The sequence below is a fragment of the Mesoplodon bidens genome, assembly GCF_964165515.1.
Source record: "Mesoplodon bidens genome assembly, chromosome: 13".
NCBI classification, from domain to species: Eukaryota; Metazoa; Chordata; class Mammalia; order Artiodactyla; family Ziphiidae; genus Mesoplodon; species Mesoplodon bidens.
In genome coordinates this window covers 1,077,114-1,094,551 of record NC_138169.1, presented here as the reverse complement: position 1 = coordinate 1,094,551, position 17,438 = coordinate 1,077,114, and the positions used below count along the sequence as shown (strand labels likewise).

At 50.0% G+C, this 17,438-nt stretch overlaps 1 protein-coding gene across 1 annotated transcript in view; it reads right to left on the bottom strand.

Moving 5' to 3' along the window:
* Nucleotides 1-17,383, bottom strand: part of POLE (DNA polymerase epsilon, catalytic subunit) — a 54,780-nt gene extending 37,397 nt beyond the window's left edge. The window contains exons 1-19 of the mRNA XM_081252369.1: nucleotides 17,275-17,383; nucleotides 11,887-12,028; nucleotides 11,362-11,442; nucleotides 10,887-10,931; nucleotides 10,641-10,733; nucleotides 10,177-10,331; nucleotides 9,408-9,549; nucleotides 9,200-9,280; nucleotides 8,463-8,570; nucleotides 8,032-8,142; nucleotides 7,674-7,759; nucleotides 7,390-7,509; nucleotides 5,793-5,925; nucleotides 5,586-5,699; nucleotides 5,263-5,475; nucleotides 4,880-4,987; nucleotides 556-684; nucleotides 379-481; nucleotides 146-292 (exon numbers count right to left, since the gene is read on the bottom strand). Coding sequence (XP_081108495.1) covers nucleotides 146-292; nucleotides 379-481; nucleotides 556-684; nucleotides 4,880-4,987; nucleotides 5,263-5,475; nucleotides 5,586-5,699; nucleotides 5,793-5,925; nucleotides 7,390-7,509; nucleotides 7,674-7,759; nucleotides 8,032-8,142; nucleotides 8,463-8,570; nucleotides 9,200-9,280; nucleotides 9,408-9,549; nucleotides 10,177-10,331; nucleotides 10,641-10,733; nucleotides 10,887-10,931; nucleotides 11,362-11,442; nucleotides 11,887-12,028; nucleotides 17,275-17,336 — 2,173 coding nt within the window. The 5' untranslated portion in view covers nucleotides 17,337-17,383. The remainder of the gene's footprint in view (nucleotides 1-145; nucleotides 293-378; nucleotides 482-555; nucleotides 685-4,879; nucleotides 4,988-5,262; nucleotides 5,476-5,585; nucleotides 5,700-5,792; nucleotides 5,926-7,389; nucleotides 7,510-7,673; nucleotides 7,760-8,031; nucleotides 8,143-8,462; nucleotides 8,571-9,199; nucleotides 9,281-9,407; nucleotides 9,550-10,176; nucleotides 10,332-10,640; nucleotides 10,734-10,886; nucleotides 10,932-11,361; nucleotides 11,443-11,886; nucleotides 12,029-17,274) is intronic.
* Between the last annotated feature and the right edge of the window lie 55 nt (nucleotides 17,384-17,438).

Below are 17,438 nucleotides of genomic sequence, written 5' to 3'. Positions count from 1 at the left end.
TAGGAAGAACTAGTTCACAGTGGTCTCATCTAGTTCAACAACTGGTTCGACTGACCTCCAGGTGTGACACACCAACACAGCCCAACGAAGACTCAAGTCAGAGAAAACGCAGCCTGTGGAGATGTGCGCCGTCCCAACCGCTCACCTGCCAGCCTCCGCTTCTCGTATTTAGCCTGCTCCTCGCGGGACAGCTCGTGAAAGGCCCGGGCTGGGCCCTCTGGGGTCAAGGGAGGGAACTTCTCTGACTCCAGCTGGTGCTGGATCCGATGATACTCGCTGCGACTGGCTGGCACTGGGAGGGGTGATGGGAAGAGAGTCTGTGATAGAGACCCAGCCACTGCTTCCTGCTGAGCAGCACCACCCAGGGCGGACACTCACTGAACTCGCCCCTCCACTGCCAGGCCATCTTCCTCTGGCAGTTTGCTCCAGGCTTGTTGAAGTCACAGGCAGCACAGGTGGCCTCATCCACCATGGCAGAGGGCTGTGAGGGGATAGGAGGGGAGCAATTAGGGTTTGGGCAGAAGAGCTTGATTCTGATGTGAGAATCTCTCTCACCTGCAGGCGGTTCGTCAAGATGATGTTGGGGTACATGGCCCCCACGTCCAGGTGGTAGATAAGGGGACACTCAATTCGGTTAGGAACATCTTTCAGGGAGGTGAGCTTGGTCTTAATCTGATCACACACCTACAGAGAAAGGGGAAAGAAGTGGAGGCTGGCGACCAAGACGAAAACTGGAGACTATACAGTGACAGAGAAAGCACCATGGGTTGCAGACGGACGACAGATGACAGGCACCCACACCAGGCCCTGGAGGTGGGGGGACTTGCAAGGAAAGACAGGACGGCATCACGGGAAGCAGCTGCTCCCCCCAAAGAACTCTGGGGGTCGGAGAGAAGTGCAGAGTCTGTGGCCTCACATGGCCGGCCCGTCTGCTAGCAAGTAGGGGACCCAGCCAGATTATCAAGAGCCACGCTTCCTGGGTGCCCCGAGTGCCCCCATGGTGCAGGTGTGTGACACAACATCAACAGCCCAGCAATCCCTCATCTGATGGATGACAAGTTTCAAGAGGTTAGTATGGGCTCAAGAACGGGCCCCCTTAGACCAAACACCTGCTCTGAACTGCGATGCTAGACTGTTTCCAGCCTTACTTTATAAAACAATGAATCAGATTCTGTTTCCAGCCAAAGCTGTCAGCTTAAAAACCCTCCTAATGCCAACCACCTAGAAATCCTAGATGAAATGTGAAAACTATCCCTGTAAATGCAGTTCTGAGCTTCTAAGTCATCCCCAGAGAACAAAAGTGACGAGCAGACTCAAAACCAGAGCAGTGAGTTGACTCAGTGGGTGCCTGGCAGGGCCGGGCCCTGTGTTGGGGTCCCCAAGACCATCCCCGGGTTTGGTGACTCACAGGGAAAAGACACAGAACTCAATCAGCAGGAAAAAGGCGCTTGAGGAAGAGCCCAGGCTCAAGCTTGGATGAGCTGAATTCTTCCAGCATCAAGCCGTGACAACACATGAGAAGCGCTGTCTCCCAGGGAAGCTCGTGGAGACCCAGTGCCCAGGGTTCTTACTGGGGGCCGTTCACGTAGGCAGCTCTGCCTGCATGGACCACACCCGGACTCCCAGAAGGAAAGCAGGTGATCAGCACAGACCACCTTGTTTGCGCAAGCAACCTGAGCGTCCGTGAGGCCTTCCTATCAGAGGGAGGCGAGAAACCTGCTGGAACCTGAGTTCCCAGATGCCGAGGGCAGCCGTGCAGCAGGCCTTTCCTAGGTCAGCGGCCTCAGGCCTGTGCTGTGAGCTCTTTCCTTCACACTTCTCATGCCTCCTCAGGGAGGAGCAGGCCACACACAACAGGGAGACAAAACAGAGCCCCAGATAAAGGCAGGACTCTCAAAGGCCACCTCCATGAAAGAATAAACTAGAACAAGTCTGCTCACCAAAACCATGTGCATTCTGGGCTCTGGGCAAAGAAAGTATCCTCCCTGAGCATCTGTCATCACGGGTGCTAAGAGGTCTGTGATTTGCATTAAACTCTCCACTAAGACTGAGACCCTCCAGCCAAGGAACCAGATAAGAAGGGACATCAGGCCTGTGTCACTTTTGTGGAACCAGGAAGAAACTGCAAAATTACCTGACAGTCCTCCTACTAAAGAGGAATTCACATTCCAAAATTGCAGAGCATGGGGAAAAAACACCCACCATAACTGAGAGCAGACACAGTGGGAGGAGACCCGAGAACGTCAAAGAAGTAACCTCCTGGAGTAAACATGCTAAAAGGAGGCCTATTAAAGACAATAAAGACCAAAAATCTAAAACACAGGGACAGAAACAACAAAGACCTACTGTACAGCACAGGGAATTATATTCAATATCCCGTAATAACCTATAATTGAAAAGAATATGAAAAAATATATATATATATAGGGAATTCCCTGGTGGTCCAGTGGTTAGGACTCTGCACCTCTACTGCAGGGGCACGGGTTCAATCCCTGGTTGGGGAACTAAGATCCTGCAAGCCACACGGCACAGACAAAAAAAAAAAAAGAATATATGCATATGTATGTACATGTGTATGCATATATATATATATATAAAACTGAATCACATTGCTGTACACCTGAAACATTATAAATCACTATACTTCAAAAAAAATTAAAATTAGAAAATAAATAAAACACAGGAAGAGAAAAAGTCCACTTTAAAGAAATAAAGCATATTTGAAAAAGAACCAATAGAGCTTCTGGAAATAAAAATATTGTCCTAAAAAACAAAAACAGTCACTGAAACTATAAAAGGCTAAACAGGCTTCTGATAGCCATGTAACTGTGTTTTATTTTTATTTTTATTCACTCCCCAAATGTAACACCTAGTTAAACCAGAACATTAGGCATGTACTTATTTGATAAGTTCATTTTATCCAAAGTGTATGCAACACTAAAGTTTGAAAACTACTGTGTTTAGGAGTTATTCTAATATATTCATTAGATAATTTAACACACTGGCATTCTTAGACAAGCTGGCTAAAAAAAAACCTTTAGATCTGGGGTCGGCAAACCTCTGTGAAGGACCAGATAATAAATACTTCAGGTTTTGTGGCCACAGTCTATCACATATTTTTTTACAATATTTAAAAAATATGAAAACCATTCTTAGCTTGCTGACTGTACAAAAACAGGTCTTATGGGCTATAGTCTGCCAATCTCTAGACATTCAAGTATAAACTGGAAAACATCTAAATTATGCAAAAATTAACCAGAAGAAAAACATCAATCAGAAGGGTAGCCATGTTTTATGAAATACATTTACTTTGGTAAAGTCACATTAGAAAATCACTTGAATGCAAAATTGCCCTTAGTATTAAAAAATTCCTTAAAACCCTCCAAAGGAGTCAAACTCAAACTAGTAAGGAAAAAATGACTAAAAGGAACATCTATCAAGTAGAACAGGAAATACCAGAAACGTAATACTTATTGTTTCTAACTGAATCTCAGGCAAATGAGCCATTTGGAGAACAATCCCCCATCCATCTCTGTGCTAAGGCAAGCTCTGAAATGCTGCTCTGGAGGGAAGATGAAGACGACCCAAATAGAGGGCGGAAGGCTGGGATGACAGGGGATGACACCTGGACAGGCCAGACGTCGCTGTGAGCCCCCAGCTGACACCTTCCACCAGCTGTCATCGTACCACTGCCCAGATGATCACTCAGGAGCAAAAAGGTGAACCGGCTGCCCTGCCCCTAAAGACCCTGGGCCACCCTACAGAGAAGTTTCAGGGACTTTGGAGACAGCTACGAAGACGTACTACCTGTCACCTAGGAAGAGCTCACATCCAGAGTCACTAAGGTGTCTGGGGTCCCTCCAGTTAGCACACCTTCAGCCTCATTCCTAATTCATCTCATTGGTTCTTGGACGTAAAAGTAGTATCTTTTGGGGACTCCCTGGCGGTCCAGTGCTCAGGACCCAGTGCTCTCACTGCCAGGGGCCTGGGTTTGACCCCTGGCCATCTGGGAACTAAGATCCCGCCTGCTGCGCCCACCCCCACACCAGCCCAACAAAAAAGAAAGTAGTAACTTTGTTCCTCTCAAGCTGTTCTTTAACTCCTATTTGTTATTCAGCCTAGACTCTCCTCTCAAGTTGGCTCATGGAGAGTTCCCAAAGCACATGACAGCTGCAGCTGGCAAGAGCTGCACGGTGCTTCATAGTTTGCAGAGCATGTGCACACGTTCTTGTTTGAATTTTGCCTGGTGAATCTGTTATGAGGCGTTTCTTGGAATCAATCCTAGAACTGGGAAGAACTGCAAAGTACTAAAGCCGCTGAATATGTTAAAGTGTGAGCAGGACCTCACAGAGACCCGAGATGTGCCGCATCCAAAGGAACAGGACAGCGAGGTGGGAGGTGCCCGGGGCCTCCAGCCATGGGACACACTTTGCATATGGCGTTTTCTAACCATTATGTGATGGACTTTACAGTCACTATATTCTGCCCTGTAATTTGTAGGAACTCCTACCATCATTTTTTAAAGTCTCTTGACAATAAAAAGTAAAAATCCTCCAATGGCTCCTCATTGCCTACAAAATACAGTTCAGGTGAACGGGCACGAAACCCTTCACTTGCCTTCCTCTCTCCCACATCACACCACGTTGTCCCGAAAGCCTTCGCCATCTCTGTGAAATTCTCCCACCTCACTAAATCGAGTCACTCACTGTGAGCCCCACGCTCTCCTGTCCTAACTAGACCAGACCAGGCCCCGTGTCCTCTGTCTCAGCGCCCAAGCGCCACCACACAATAGGTGCACAATAAACATGCCGATGAAAGAAGCCAATGTGCAAGGCGAGGCATGTAAGCAGACTGTCCCCCTCCAGTCCCCACGCGTCACCTCTTGGAAGTTGGTGACCTGCTCCATGGGCACCTTCTCCTCTTCCTCGATGGCGTGACGCATGGTCTTCTCCACCCGCTGCAGCAGGAAGTCAAAGGCAGCAGGATTCTAACACAAACAACCAAGAGAGGACATGAGTGAGAGGAAAATGCCCTCGTACCAAGTAACCTGCCTCAGGTGGGACGCTACACAGAGAATGCTCCAGAAGGAGCCAAGTGCTTGCCCTACAGCACCCTAAAGGGCAGGCCAGACAAAGGACGGCTGGCGAGGGGCCCACGGGGCGAGGGCTTTATTTCAGCCCTTGTGGGCTGGGTCCCTCCTGGGTCCGCCCACAGCACTGGTGGGAAGAGGCCCGGCTTCAGGAGCCTCAGGAGGGGGCGCACCATCCGGAACCGGCAGGGGATATCGCTGCGGAACACGCCCGACTCCAGGGCTTCCACGTGGCCACCCACGTAGGTCTCGGCGTCCAGCACGTGGCCATCATCTGTCAGCTTGCTGAACTCTGGCTCCTGCTTGTTGGGGAAGACGATGTTGGCGTGGAAGGCCTGTACCATCAGCAAGGCCTCACACAGCGTCCCGGAGCCCTTCCGCAGCACCTATGGGGGAAACGCCAGGCTTTCAGCTAAACACCAAAATCCAACAGCTGCGTCCACATCAGCTGCCTGGGACCACCCCTGGCAGGCAGCGGGCCAGGAGAGGCACTGACCTCATCAGGCTCCATGGGGATAATGGTGCACAGGGCGAATATAAAAGGGTGGACGTACTTCATGTACAGGTAGTATGTGGCCACTGCGTCTGACACCGAGTAGGTGGCCAGCATCTAAGGACAGAATATCAGAGAGTAAGGTCAATGAGACGCCCAGCAGGCCACCACCCCCAGCCGAAGGGCAACTCAGCGAGGCAGTGCACGCGCCTGGGGCTGCTCAGTGGCCATCCGGCACATGTCCTCAGGGTCCAGTTCCACGGGGTCATAGCCCAGCTTGGCTTTGGCAGCTGCTTTGAGGTTGTGGCTGCCCACAGGAAGGTAACTGTCCCTCTTCACCCACCTGGGAATGAGAAAGAGAGCAAAAGCCAGAGATGATTCTGAGATGAAGCCCAGGAACCTGTGAGAGGTTGCAAAGCTGGACACACCCCAGGAAGATGCAGGGTCCTGATGGGTATCCCAAAGATCTCCAAGGCGTCACGTGGTGCAGGCCCCTTGTGAAAAGCTTTCACCCAGATCCAGTCAATTTCACAGACAAACTCACAAACAAGGAGATGCCAGAGCCAGTCCCTCCAGCCCCATGGCCTTCCTCTCAGCCTCACAGAGAAGCACAAAGGTGAGCAGGCAGGAACCTGCACCCTCTGGCCTTCTGGATCCCCTCCACAGCCAGGCTCCGCCCGGCTCTGCCCTGCTCTCCCCGCCCCTCACACCCTGTTGTCAAATTCTCCTCATCCTCTCGCACCATCCATTTAGCACAGAAACGCTCCAGGGCTCCAGGCCACCTCGTGCCTGTCTCCACCTCTTCCCCATGACACACACCGTTGTCTCTCTAGGACCCACGTCGTCTTACTGGCAGCATCCAGTCGCACCTCCCTTGGCCTCTCCGCCCTGTGGGCCGTCCTCTCCCTCAGAAATGCCCGCTGGGGCCTCCATGGCACTGCTGCCGCCACTGAGGGTGCCCGCTTCTCTTTTACTTCTCTTCTTGAGAATCTATCAACTATCACTTTTTTTTTTTTTTTTTTACCACATCATGGTGCCCCACAGTCTCCAGGCCCTCCATGTGGGTAGGGCTCCCAGGCCTGCTTCTACTCGGAACCCGAGCTCTGTTCTATTCCCCCATGAGCCCACCCCAAGCCCTGAGAACCAGAGTTCCCCATGCCTCCTGCACCTGTCCCCAAATCTACAGATCCCCAAGTCCTCGGTTCTCAAATATCTCTAGTCCAGCCCTCTAGCTCCTGTGCATGTTATGACCCGGCTTGCCCCTTCAATCCAAGTGCCATAACACCAGGGATAAAGAGAAAACGCATCAATGGCTCCCCATGACCACCAAGATAAAACCCCCTCCCCACCAGGCACAGAAAGCCCACGACACCTCCTTCCACTCCAGCCTTGCCTCTCAGCACTCTGGGCCACCTTGCACACTTGTCCTCAGCCTGGACACCCCAGCCTGTCTGGACACCATGCACGAGCCTGACTACCACACCCCAACCTCGTGTGGGAAGCCAAGGTCCCTCCATGAGCTCCCATAGCACCGGGCCTCACTCTACCAGGTCTTTCTTTCTGGTCTGGCTTCCACACCCTGAGGACCAGTGCTCAGCATGTGTTTGCTGACTGAATGAATGATGAACAAACGATGAAGGACACATCCCGGGACCTGGGCAGAGGCGGCAGCCACTGTTCTCTCAGATGATGGGAGCTACTTCTTGTGGACAGGACCAGCGTGTGCGAGAAGGGAACCCTGGACCTCACTCACAGAAAGCCCTCAGGAGACACTGTGACCAGCTGCCAGGTGAGCTGTGGGGCCTACCTGAGACAGTCCATGTGGATGCACTGGGGTGCTTTGTACTCCCCCTGGCTGTCCTTCTGGAACCCAATCTCCTGGTACATGCTCAGTCCATGGACCGCTGCTCTGGCCTCCACAAACGGCCTAATGACAAGAGGATGGACAAGCGTGTGGGGCAGTGAGTCTCTAATTCCTACAGAGACAGGGCAGACAGCCCCCAGGGGACGCCTCACACGAGCTCCCTTCAAACACAGTGAGGAGCCCACCACGTCACCCGGCGATGCTCCTGCTCCCCTGTTCTGACTCACCAGTCAAAAAAGTCCCCATTATAGGTGACCATGATGTTGGGTTTGGTCTCCTGGATGTGTTCGAACCATCTTTGGATTAGATGAACCTGAATTCAACAAATCTTAGCAGTCAGGATTGCTTTTACTCTCCTTCAAGCGATTTCCAGGCAGCTCTCCAAAGCTGAGGAGCAGCAACCCCACATGAGCCTGTTACTTCCAACCCAACGGGGCCTCCAGGTGAACGAGGACCAGCCACTGGGGACTGAGTCCAGCTGCTGCTATGATTAAAGGAATGCCGAGGCCTAAGAGGGTCACCAGGCCTGCCTCCCCTTCCCACTCTACCCCAAACATCAGGCAGTTTCCCAAGTGACACCTCTACCTCATCAGGCGCATTGAAGACATAGAAGGGCCCCTCATATTCTGGCTTGGGGGTGAACTCGAAATCTTCTATATCTTCTGAGACGATCTCCCTGTTGGTGATGAGGTAGCCCTGGAAAGTTCATTAGCAGTCAGTATGAGTTAGAGACACAAAGCCAAAGACACACCTCTCACACGCAGCCCAGAGACTCTCGCTACAAAATCTCTGCAGCAACTTGAAGCGCCCTGGCTTTCCCAGGAAGAGACATGCTACCTAATCCTCAGATTTGCCTGGAAGGCAGAGCGTGGCTGGATGTCAGAACAGGTTCTGTGGACTCCACTCACTCATTATTCACAAAAAAAGTACTAACCAAGGGTGGACACTGTTCTGGTTTGGGGACCAGCTATGGTCCTTGTTCACAGAGAGCTTACGTCCCAGAAGGCACCACTCACCTGACCATCAATCATATAGGAAATCATCATAATCTGATCAGTCTCAGCATCAGGAAACTTGAGGGGCAGTTTGGTCGTCTCAATGTCAAATGCTAAAACCACAGGGTCCTGAAGGGACAAAATGTAGCATTAAGTCAGCCACAAACCAAGCTGGGCTCTGGAGACCCTGTGGTCCTCTTGACACCCACCACCTCCACCTCTACTGCCAGTTACTAAAAGCAAGAGTCAAGCTGCTGTGGGGAAAGGTTCAGGAGGAAGTGGGACTGGCATCTGGGGGATGAATGACCTACGTCCAGAATACCATGATGATATGAAAACTTAAATGTATGAGAAAATGCTAGAGTAGCTGTTCACAGGAAAAGTCTAGAATTACAGAACACCTGAGTCTCAGAGCTCTTTAAAATCCATCACTCATTTTGTCCTTGATGACAACCCTGATAGGAGTTTATGATACAGGACTGACAAACCGAAAATGGAAGTCAGAGCTTTCCCTCCAACGTTCCGATCCAGCCTAGCTCAAATACTGACGACACATGATGATGTATGTGTGCAAAGTGAAATTATCCTGTCAGGTCGGAAACTGCTGGAAAAAACAACTACCCCATAATTCTTTCAAGAAGGTATTTGAGGAAAAAGCAGCAAACAAATCCTTGAATCAAATTCACCTTTCAGCGCAGAATTCACTCTCCAAAAACAACTGGAAAGCTTAGGATGGAAGAAACGCAAGTGGTACTTACGGGTCGTTCAACGAGGTCATCGCGGCGGGCAATTTCCACTGGAGAGGCACTTCCTCGGTACCGGACATTGTACCAGTGAGCCTGCAGGACGTGTGGTGCATTAACTAAAGACTTCTACGCCTTGTCCAAGGAAGTCAACTCTATGGATCTATCCTTCAATATCACCTCCTGGCTATCAGGAACTGCCCACAGGCAACAGCCCACTCACCACGTGGATCTTCAGGTCGATGGAGAGGCGGATGTGGTAGGGCACATCGTACTCTCGCATGTCCACAATGTTGTCCAACTGGTCAGCAATCTTCTTAGAGGCTTCCTCTTCATCGGTAATCACACTGCCCCCTTGTAGAACACTGCAAAATAAAGACAGCAGCTTTTTCAACTATGCTCCGCTAGGGGCTGGAGGGGGGAAGACCAGTGTCCATACAATGAAAACACTGAAGTTTTACAAGGTGGCTGAGATAATCAGGACAGGCCCTTCGTAAGGAATGACCTTGGATGATCCCCACCCCACCAAGCAGCAGGCCACAGACACAAGGAAGTTCAGTATACTTAGGACATTCATTTTATAGGACCTAAGTTACACCCCATTTAAAAGAGCAAAGAGGGCTTCCCTGGTGGCGCAGTGGTTGAGAGTCTGCCTGCCGATGCAGGGGACACGGGTTTGTGCCCCGGTCCAGGAAGATCCCACATGCCGCGGAGCGGCTAGGCCCGTGAGCCATGGCCGCTGAGCCTGCGCGTCCGGAGCCTGTGCTCCACAACGGGAGAGGCCACAACAGTGAGAGGCCCGCGTACCGCCAAAAAAAAGAAAGAAAGTCTACCTAATTGCTCAAAACTGTTTCCACATTGAATGGAGCCAATCATTAAGGTAATTTTATTGCTGAGTTTTCCCACCTCCTACTCATCTTGTAAACTTAGGAAAAATGGGAAACAGTCCTTGTGGACTGACTGGCTGCTCTGCTTATGTGAATGAAGCTTACCTGGTGAGCATAGCAGTATAGGCATCACTGGTGTGGCCCTGCTCCCGGTTTTTCTTCACAGCAGGGGAGATCTCCTTCCTCACTTTGACAAGGTCCTCCACGGTGTTGAAGGAGAGCTTAATGTAATTTCGTTTCAAACCAACCAAGTGATTTGGCTACAGAGTGAAGAGATGGTGCTCATGAGTTCAAAGAGAAAAAAATACTATACTGGGGAGAGAAAATAAGGCGAGACGATTCAAAGGTAAATAAATGATTTGAAGGGTTGGCAAATCCAAAGCACCTTGTTCAACTCTGCATGTGGCACCAACTATGCCACCAGAGTTCTCTAAGAGGATACAGGGACAGTCACCAAAGCCCATCATCTATACTGTCCCACAGGTGTGGAACTCGTCGTCTTCCCATCTCACCCCATGGGCAGGGTGGACCCGGCCTCATTTACCCTGAAAGGGCTGGGTGATACTCACCAAGTCCAGATCCTCTTTAGGGACAGTCTCTACTTTAGCAATTTTACCCTGAAACTTCTTAGAGAGAAAAGACGAAACTTCTCGCTCACAACCCTAAATCAGGATCAGAATGAAAGGACTTCCCATTAGTAAAATCTATTTCCTTCCTTGCTCATTTCTCTTGAAGCCTCTTTATTTCCAGTTTTGAATCCCCCCACAAAACGAGGCACAGGTCGTTTGACCTGATGCCATGAACCACAGACATACCTTTCTGGTTGCAATGTAGAAATACGGCTTATAGGGCAAGGCCACCTGCAAGAGTCACAACCCATTCAGGGGTGATGAGAAAGAAAAAAGGAAGAAAAATGAAGACAGGCTGTTTGCTGTTATGCCTGTGATATAGCCTAGCCTAGATCCAATGCATCCTTGACCTTGACATATCTTAAGAGAGACAGTGCAATAGAAAATTAGGACCTGCACATATCACAGGGGCAAGAGTCTAAGAGACACAATGCTGCTCATCTTTCAGTCTTTCTGAGCTAGCTTCTCTTAGGACATCTTAAGTGGTGACTAATGTGGCTCCAAGGGGCCCATGTCCCTAAAGGGCTTCAGGAAGCTGCACACTGCAAGCCTCCTAATCCCTCTCCTCACAGTTGCAGAGCTAACAGGACACTTGCCATTTTGAGCCCAGCTATGCCTCATTACTGAGTGGTTATTAGCTTCTAGGATGTCAAGGGCTTACCTTAAATCTGCTCCCATCATCCTGAATAAAGTAGTAATCCACTGCACTAACTAAGCGTTTATCTTCATCTAAAATCTCCGTCTACAAGAGAAGCAGTCAACATGGGCACAAAGTTATCCTCCACACAGCACAAGAGCCTTTTCCTCCTTTTCTGGGAAACTGAGCACTTTAAAAACAAAATCTTTCTCTACCCTTGCGTAAACACTACTGGCCCCATTCACAAGAACCGCATCATAACAGCCTCCAAATGGGAATTTCTCTGTTTCCCCCTCAACTTTGAAAGCTTTATTCTTATGGGTAACAGGGATGCCCCTTACCTCAGTCTTCCCAGTGGCCTCTTTATGACCCAAAGAAGTTAAAGAGGAAAGCAGAGGAGCTACAAACAATCCCATCTCTACCTGGATTGCCCAGACAACAGGTTCCCGCTAGGTGTCACCTACTCTTCAGACAAGGGCTATGCCACAAGGGGTGCAGCCACCCTCCTGAATGGAAGGAGGAAGATGGAGGAAAAGCACAGGTGCTTACAGGGTGCATGTTGATAAGCCAGCCTGTCTTCTCACCAGGCTCCTTGAGTCTCTCAAAACCAAACCGCAGATCCATCTTATCTGTCCACTGACTGCGCTCCAGGCGCTTGAGTGCCGAGACAGAGGCAGAGGGGCCATCGTCCCTGCGTGAAAGGAGAGAAATCCAGTCTCCGCTGATCATGACACTATCTACTCCTGCAGCCCTCAGTCTGCCTAGTGTAAGAATTTCGTTTGTGGGCTTCCCTGGTGGCGCAGTGGTTGAGGGTCTGCCTGCTAAGGCAGGGGACACGGGTTCGAGCCCTGGTCTGGGAGGATCCTACGTGCCGTGGAGCAGCTAGGCCCGTGAGCCACAAGTACTGAGCCTGCGCGTCTGGAGCCTGGGCTCCGCGACAAGAGAGGCCGCGATAGTGAGAGGCCCACGCACCGCGATGAAGAGTGGCCCCCGCTTGCCACAACTAGAGAAAGCCCTCGCACAGAAACGAAGACGCAACACAGCAAAAATTAATTAATTAATTAATAAACTCCTACCCCCAACATCTTCTTTAATTAAAAAAAAAAAAAAAAAGAATTTCGTTTGTGACATGGTAGGAGCATCCCTGAAAAACCTCACATTTGGCAAAATAGCTCACTAAGATAACAGGACTCAGGAAAAAGAGGGCTGGGGCAGAACCCTCCAACCTTGTTCACCTGTGTAACCAGAACAGCAATGAAAACAACAATCGTGGCTGGACACTGCTGCCTCATGGGATATTAAAAACGCACACAGTCCAGTACTGCAATCCTGAGCTTTTCTCCGAGAAAAGAAAAGTCGTGCTCATACGAAAAACGTGCACGTGAATGTTCATTGCAGCTTTGTTCATTACAGACAAAAAGTCGAAACAACCCAGATATTCTTCAACAGGTGAATAGTTAACCCATGTTATATCCTTCCCGTGGAATACAACTCATGGATAACAAACGTACTGATACATACAATAACCTGGATGGGTCTCAAGGGAATTATGCTGAGTGAAAAAGCCAACTCCCCCAAATTGCATATTTTATTCCACTTATATAGCATTCTTAAAATACCAGTTAGAGATGGAGAACAGATTAGTAGCTGCCATGAATGGGGGAAGGGAAGTGGCTGTGGCTCTATGAAGGTAGCACGAGGGATCCTTGGGACAGAACTGTTCTGCATCTTGATTGTGGTGGTGGTGGTGGTCATGAATACACAAAGTGCACAAAACTAAATACACACATATATGAGTGTACGTGCATTGTTGTATCATGTCAATTTCCTCGTTGTGACATTGCACTCTAGTTACATCAGATGTTACCACTGGAGGAAACTGGGTTAAGGGATCTCTGTGTAATTTCTTACAACTGCATAAGAATCTACCATTATCTCAAAATAAAAAGCTGTTTCTTTCTTTCTTTATTTTTTAAACGTTAGTTCCCAAATTTAGTTTGTTTCTTGGAAAATGCAACTAACAGTATCTACCACACAGGATTTTCATGAGCATTAGAGACAATGAATGTAAAAGCACTTTGAAAAATGCCAAGTTGGCAGCACAGTATTATGTATGAAAAAAAGAATGACCAATGGAGTGGAGTCTAGTTCTACCAAAAAGGAGCAGTGATGATTAAATCACATGATGCATATGATGTGAGGATAGGATTCTTTGTAGCTGAGTGGGTGCTTGATATAGTATGTGTGATATTTACTAAAGATCAGTAGAAACAGAGGGGAATATCCGTTTTTTGTCATCTACAAGGTAAAATTCTGTAATGTCAGAGTTATTTGAAATAACTTGAATGAACTAATTCATCTGTGTTTTCAAGTCATGTAATTTGAGTTGGAAAAATACTGACTGAACACTTTTCAGGTACTACCCTGTGCAAGGCACATGTGAATACAGCACAGCACTCCTACACACACGGAGGTGGCTGCACCACATCTGGGAAAGCGCATTTCACACTAGCAAAGTGCAACAAGGAGGCCTGCCGTGCCTGAGTGTATAGAGACAGCACTGACCCAGGCTAGGCCGTTTTCTCTTTTACCTGGTTTATAAACACTGAAAGGTGGCTTTAATTTCTACACAGCAAAGTCATTAACCATGTTTTTACAGAGCTGTTTGTTTTAAATGCAAAACATGAGAGGAGAGGTCCTGGTTTATGACTGCTGAGCACAGGAGAAAAGTGTAGCCTGCCACCTGAGATGGGAGGGAGGCCCTGGTGCAGGCGCTCAGATGAAATTTTCTTCAGAGCCAACAGTGCACATGTCTGTGCAACACTCCAGCCAAGAGCTCTTTCCTTCCCTACTGCGGATTCCAACCCCCTTGCCTAGGGAAAATTGCAAATGAGCCAATATAATCTCCACATTTTACTGATATTCTCCTGTTTACCAACTACATATGAGCAAACCGGGGTTACAGAAACTCACCTGCTGTGGCAGAATAAACTGTACCTTAAAAACACGATGTATCTTCTGGGACGCCTGAGTCTAGATGTCAGTAGAACCACACATGGATAAAAGTGGGGATATAATATTGTTCTGTGTGAGAGGAACTATCTCAACTGAGAAGCGAAATCACTTCTCAGCTCAGTACATCTGCTTCAAACTTCCCAAGCCTTTCTCTGGTTAGGATTTTGTAAATAACTCTTCATACAGATTTGATCATAAACCTTAAATTAAGTACTTGACGAAGACTTTCCACCAACAGAACTATCCAAAACTGTTCTGATTCCAGAGGTTGGGATAATCCCAAATTGTTCACAATCTTTAACTCCACAGGTGTGATCCCATCTAGACCGACCAGAGTAATTATGGCTTATCTATCTTCAAAACAGAACAATTATTTTATTAGCATTCCAACTTAAAACACAAATGCTAGGGCCTCCCAGGTGGAGCAGTGGTTAAGAATCGGCCTGCTAATGCAGGGGACACTGGTTCGAGCCCTGGTCCGGGAAGATCCCACGTGCCGCGGAGCAACTAAGCCTGTGCACCACAAGTACTGAGGCCTCGTGCCACAACTACTGAAGGCTGCGTGCCTAAAGCCCGTGCTCTGCAACGAGAAGCCACCGCAACGAGAAGCCCGCGCACTGCAACGAAGAGTAGCCCCCGCTCTCTGCAACTAGAAAAGCCCACGAGCAGCAACAAAGACCCAACGCAGCCCTCCCCCCACCCCCCAAAAAAAGCTAGTCTCTTCTTTAAACTGCAGTTCTGAGATTCTGGACCCTATATATTTTTGGCAGAAGGCCTATTTATTAGCTAAGCCAACTATATTCTGCACTCCTCAAAAATGTACAGCTAAGAATCGATATCCCTTGCCTTTTTGTCTTTTTTAAATTTTATTTATTTTTGGTTGCATTGGGTCTTCATTGCTGTGCGCGGGCTTTCTCTAGTCGCGGCAAGCAAGGGCTTCTCACTGCGGTGGCTTCTCTTGTGTAGAGCACGGGCTCTAGCTGCGCGGGCTTCCGTAGTTGTGGCACGAGGGCTCAGTAATTGTGGCTCACGGGCTCTAGAGCGCAGGCTCAGTAGTTGTGGCACACAGGCTCAGTTGCTCCGCGACATGTGGGATCTTCCCGGACCAGGGCTCAAACCCATGTCCCCTGCGTTGGCAGGCTGATTCTTAACCATTGCACCACCAGGGAAGTCCTGCCTTTTTGTCTTAATGTCAATAAATGAGCTACTTTATAAACCAGTGAGCAGAGAAAAATATGTATGTGTCTAGAGTGGTGCAGTCTAAGAAAGGAAGCAGTCTAAGAAAGCTAAATATACAAAATAGAGACCAGATTTAAAAAAAAAAAAGATCTGAACTAAGCCTGTGCAGAATTCATGTCTTTAGTTACTGTCACACATTTCACTAGTTATTAACTTATAAACAAAAGTGGTCAGAGAGCTGCTTAAGAAAAACTCCTTTGCCTGAAGGTAGTCCTTGGGTCTATCACCTCCACTTGAAGAACAGAATGACCTATTTCAAGATTAGGATCCCTATTTTTCACAAAAGATTACAGCCACCTGTTGCAGGCAGGATAACTGACAACCCCCCCCCCAGATGTCTATGTCCTAATGCAAGGAACCTGTGTTATCCTGCATGACAAAAGGGAGTCTGCAGGTGTGCTTACGTTCAGGACTTTGAGATGCGGATTATCTGGGTGGGCTCACTGCAATCAAAGGGTCCTGACGCGAGGGAGCCAGAAATCAGAGCGAGAGACTGGAGATCTGACGTGTTGCTTTTGAAGGTGGAGGAAGAAGCCTCTACGAGCTACAAAGGGCAAGAGAACAGATGCTCCCCTCAAGCCTTCAGAACGAAAGAAGCCCTGCCCCATCTTGAGTTTTAGGACTTCTGACCTGAGAATACACTGGTACAGTGTAAGCCACTAAGCGGTCGTCTGTTACAGCAGCAGTGGGAAACCAACCCACCACCGCACGGTATGGCTTTAAAATCTCGGGATCCACCTTCAATCAAAACCGCAGAAAAACGATTCCAGGCCCTGCTAGAGAACACAGGTAACTTCAGTCTGAGGCCCAGATCTTTACCCAGTCAAGACTGAAGTGCTACTTACGGAGGATTGCCCCCGGGCGTGCGGCTCTCTGTACTAGTAATACGTTCCTCCAAATACCCTGGGTTCTATCTTGGCATCAAGTGGTGGATTAAGTGGACTCGAAAACTGCTCACTTGGACCATACAGCCTCTCAAAACCTTTCTCAGGAGCCGCATAACTCACTTTTTACCCCGTGATAGTACAAAACCCGAACGACGGAGGCAACTGTAACAAATACAGCCACCGTTACTGACTGCTAACGACAGGACAGACACTGTCCGAGCGCGGCGCCCAAAGTCCAAAGCGGCTCTTCCTACTCGGCAGCGGCGCCACACCGCGTTCAGGGCCGCCGGGCCCGCGCCAGGCAGCGGGCGGGACGGGGAGGCCGACGCTGCGCACCTCCACCGCCGCGACTCGAGCACACAACGCGCCGACCGCAGCGCGCGCCCAGAGCTTGGGCGCCGACCCGAGGTTAGGCTACACCGCCTTGGCGCGCTCCTGGCGTGGCCCCGGGCTTCTTCCCCAAGGAGAACGCGTCCGCAGCGCAGCCCCGCATGAGCCCCGCTCCGGCGCGTCCCTCCCCGCGGCCCCGCCCCCAGAGACTTCCAAGTCCCCGCTGAGCCGCCGCCGGGCCGCTCGCCGAGGGCCCCGGACACGGCGCCGACAAGGCGGCACCACCGGGACGAGGGGTGGCGGCGGAGAGACGCCCGACTCTCAACCTGGAGCCCACGTCGGGCGGCCTGGGGAGCGACCCAGGCGCTCTCGCCGCTGCTCGCGGAAGCCCCGCGCGCTGAGGAGGGGGCGCTCCCGCGCCCGCCTGCCACCCGCTCCCTGCCCGGGAGGCCGGTCCACCCCTCACCGGCTGGCCTCGCCGTCCGAGCCCGGCTCCGCGCGCCGCCGCCCGCTGTTCCTCAGAACCATAGCGTCGCGCTGGCGCCAACTCCACCGCCGCAGCTTCCCTGTGAAAATTTGGCGCGCTCCCACCAACTCTCGCGAGAGACCGGAAGCGCCCCACCGCCCAAT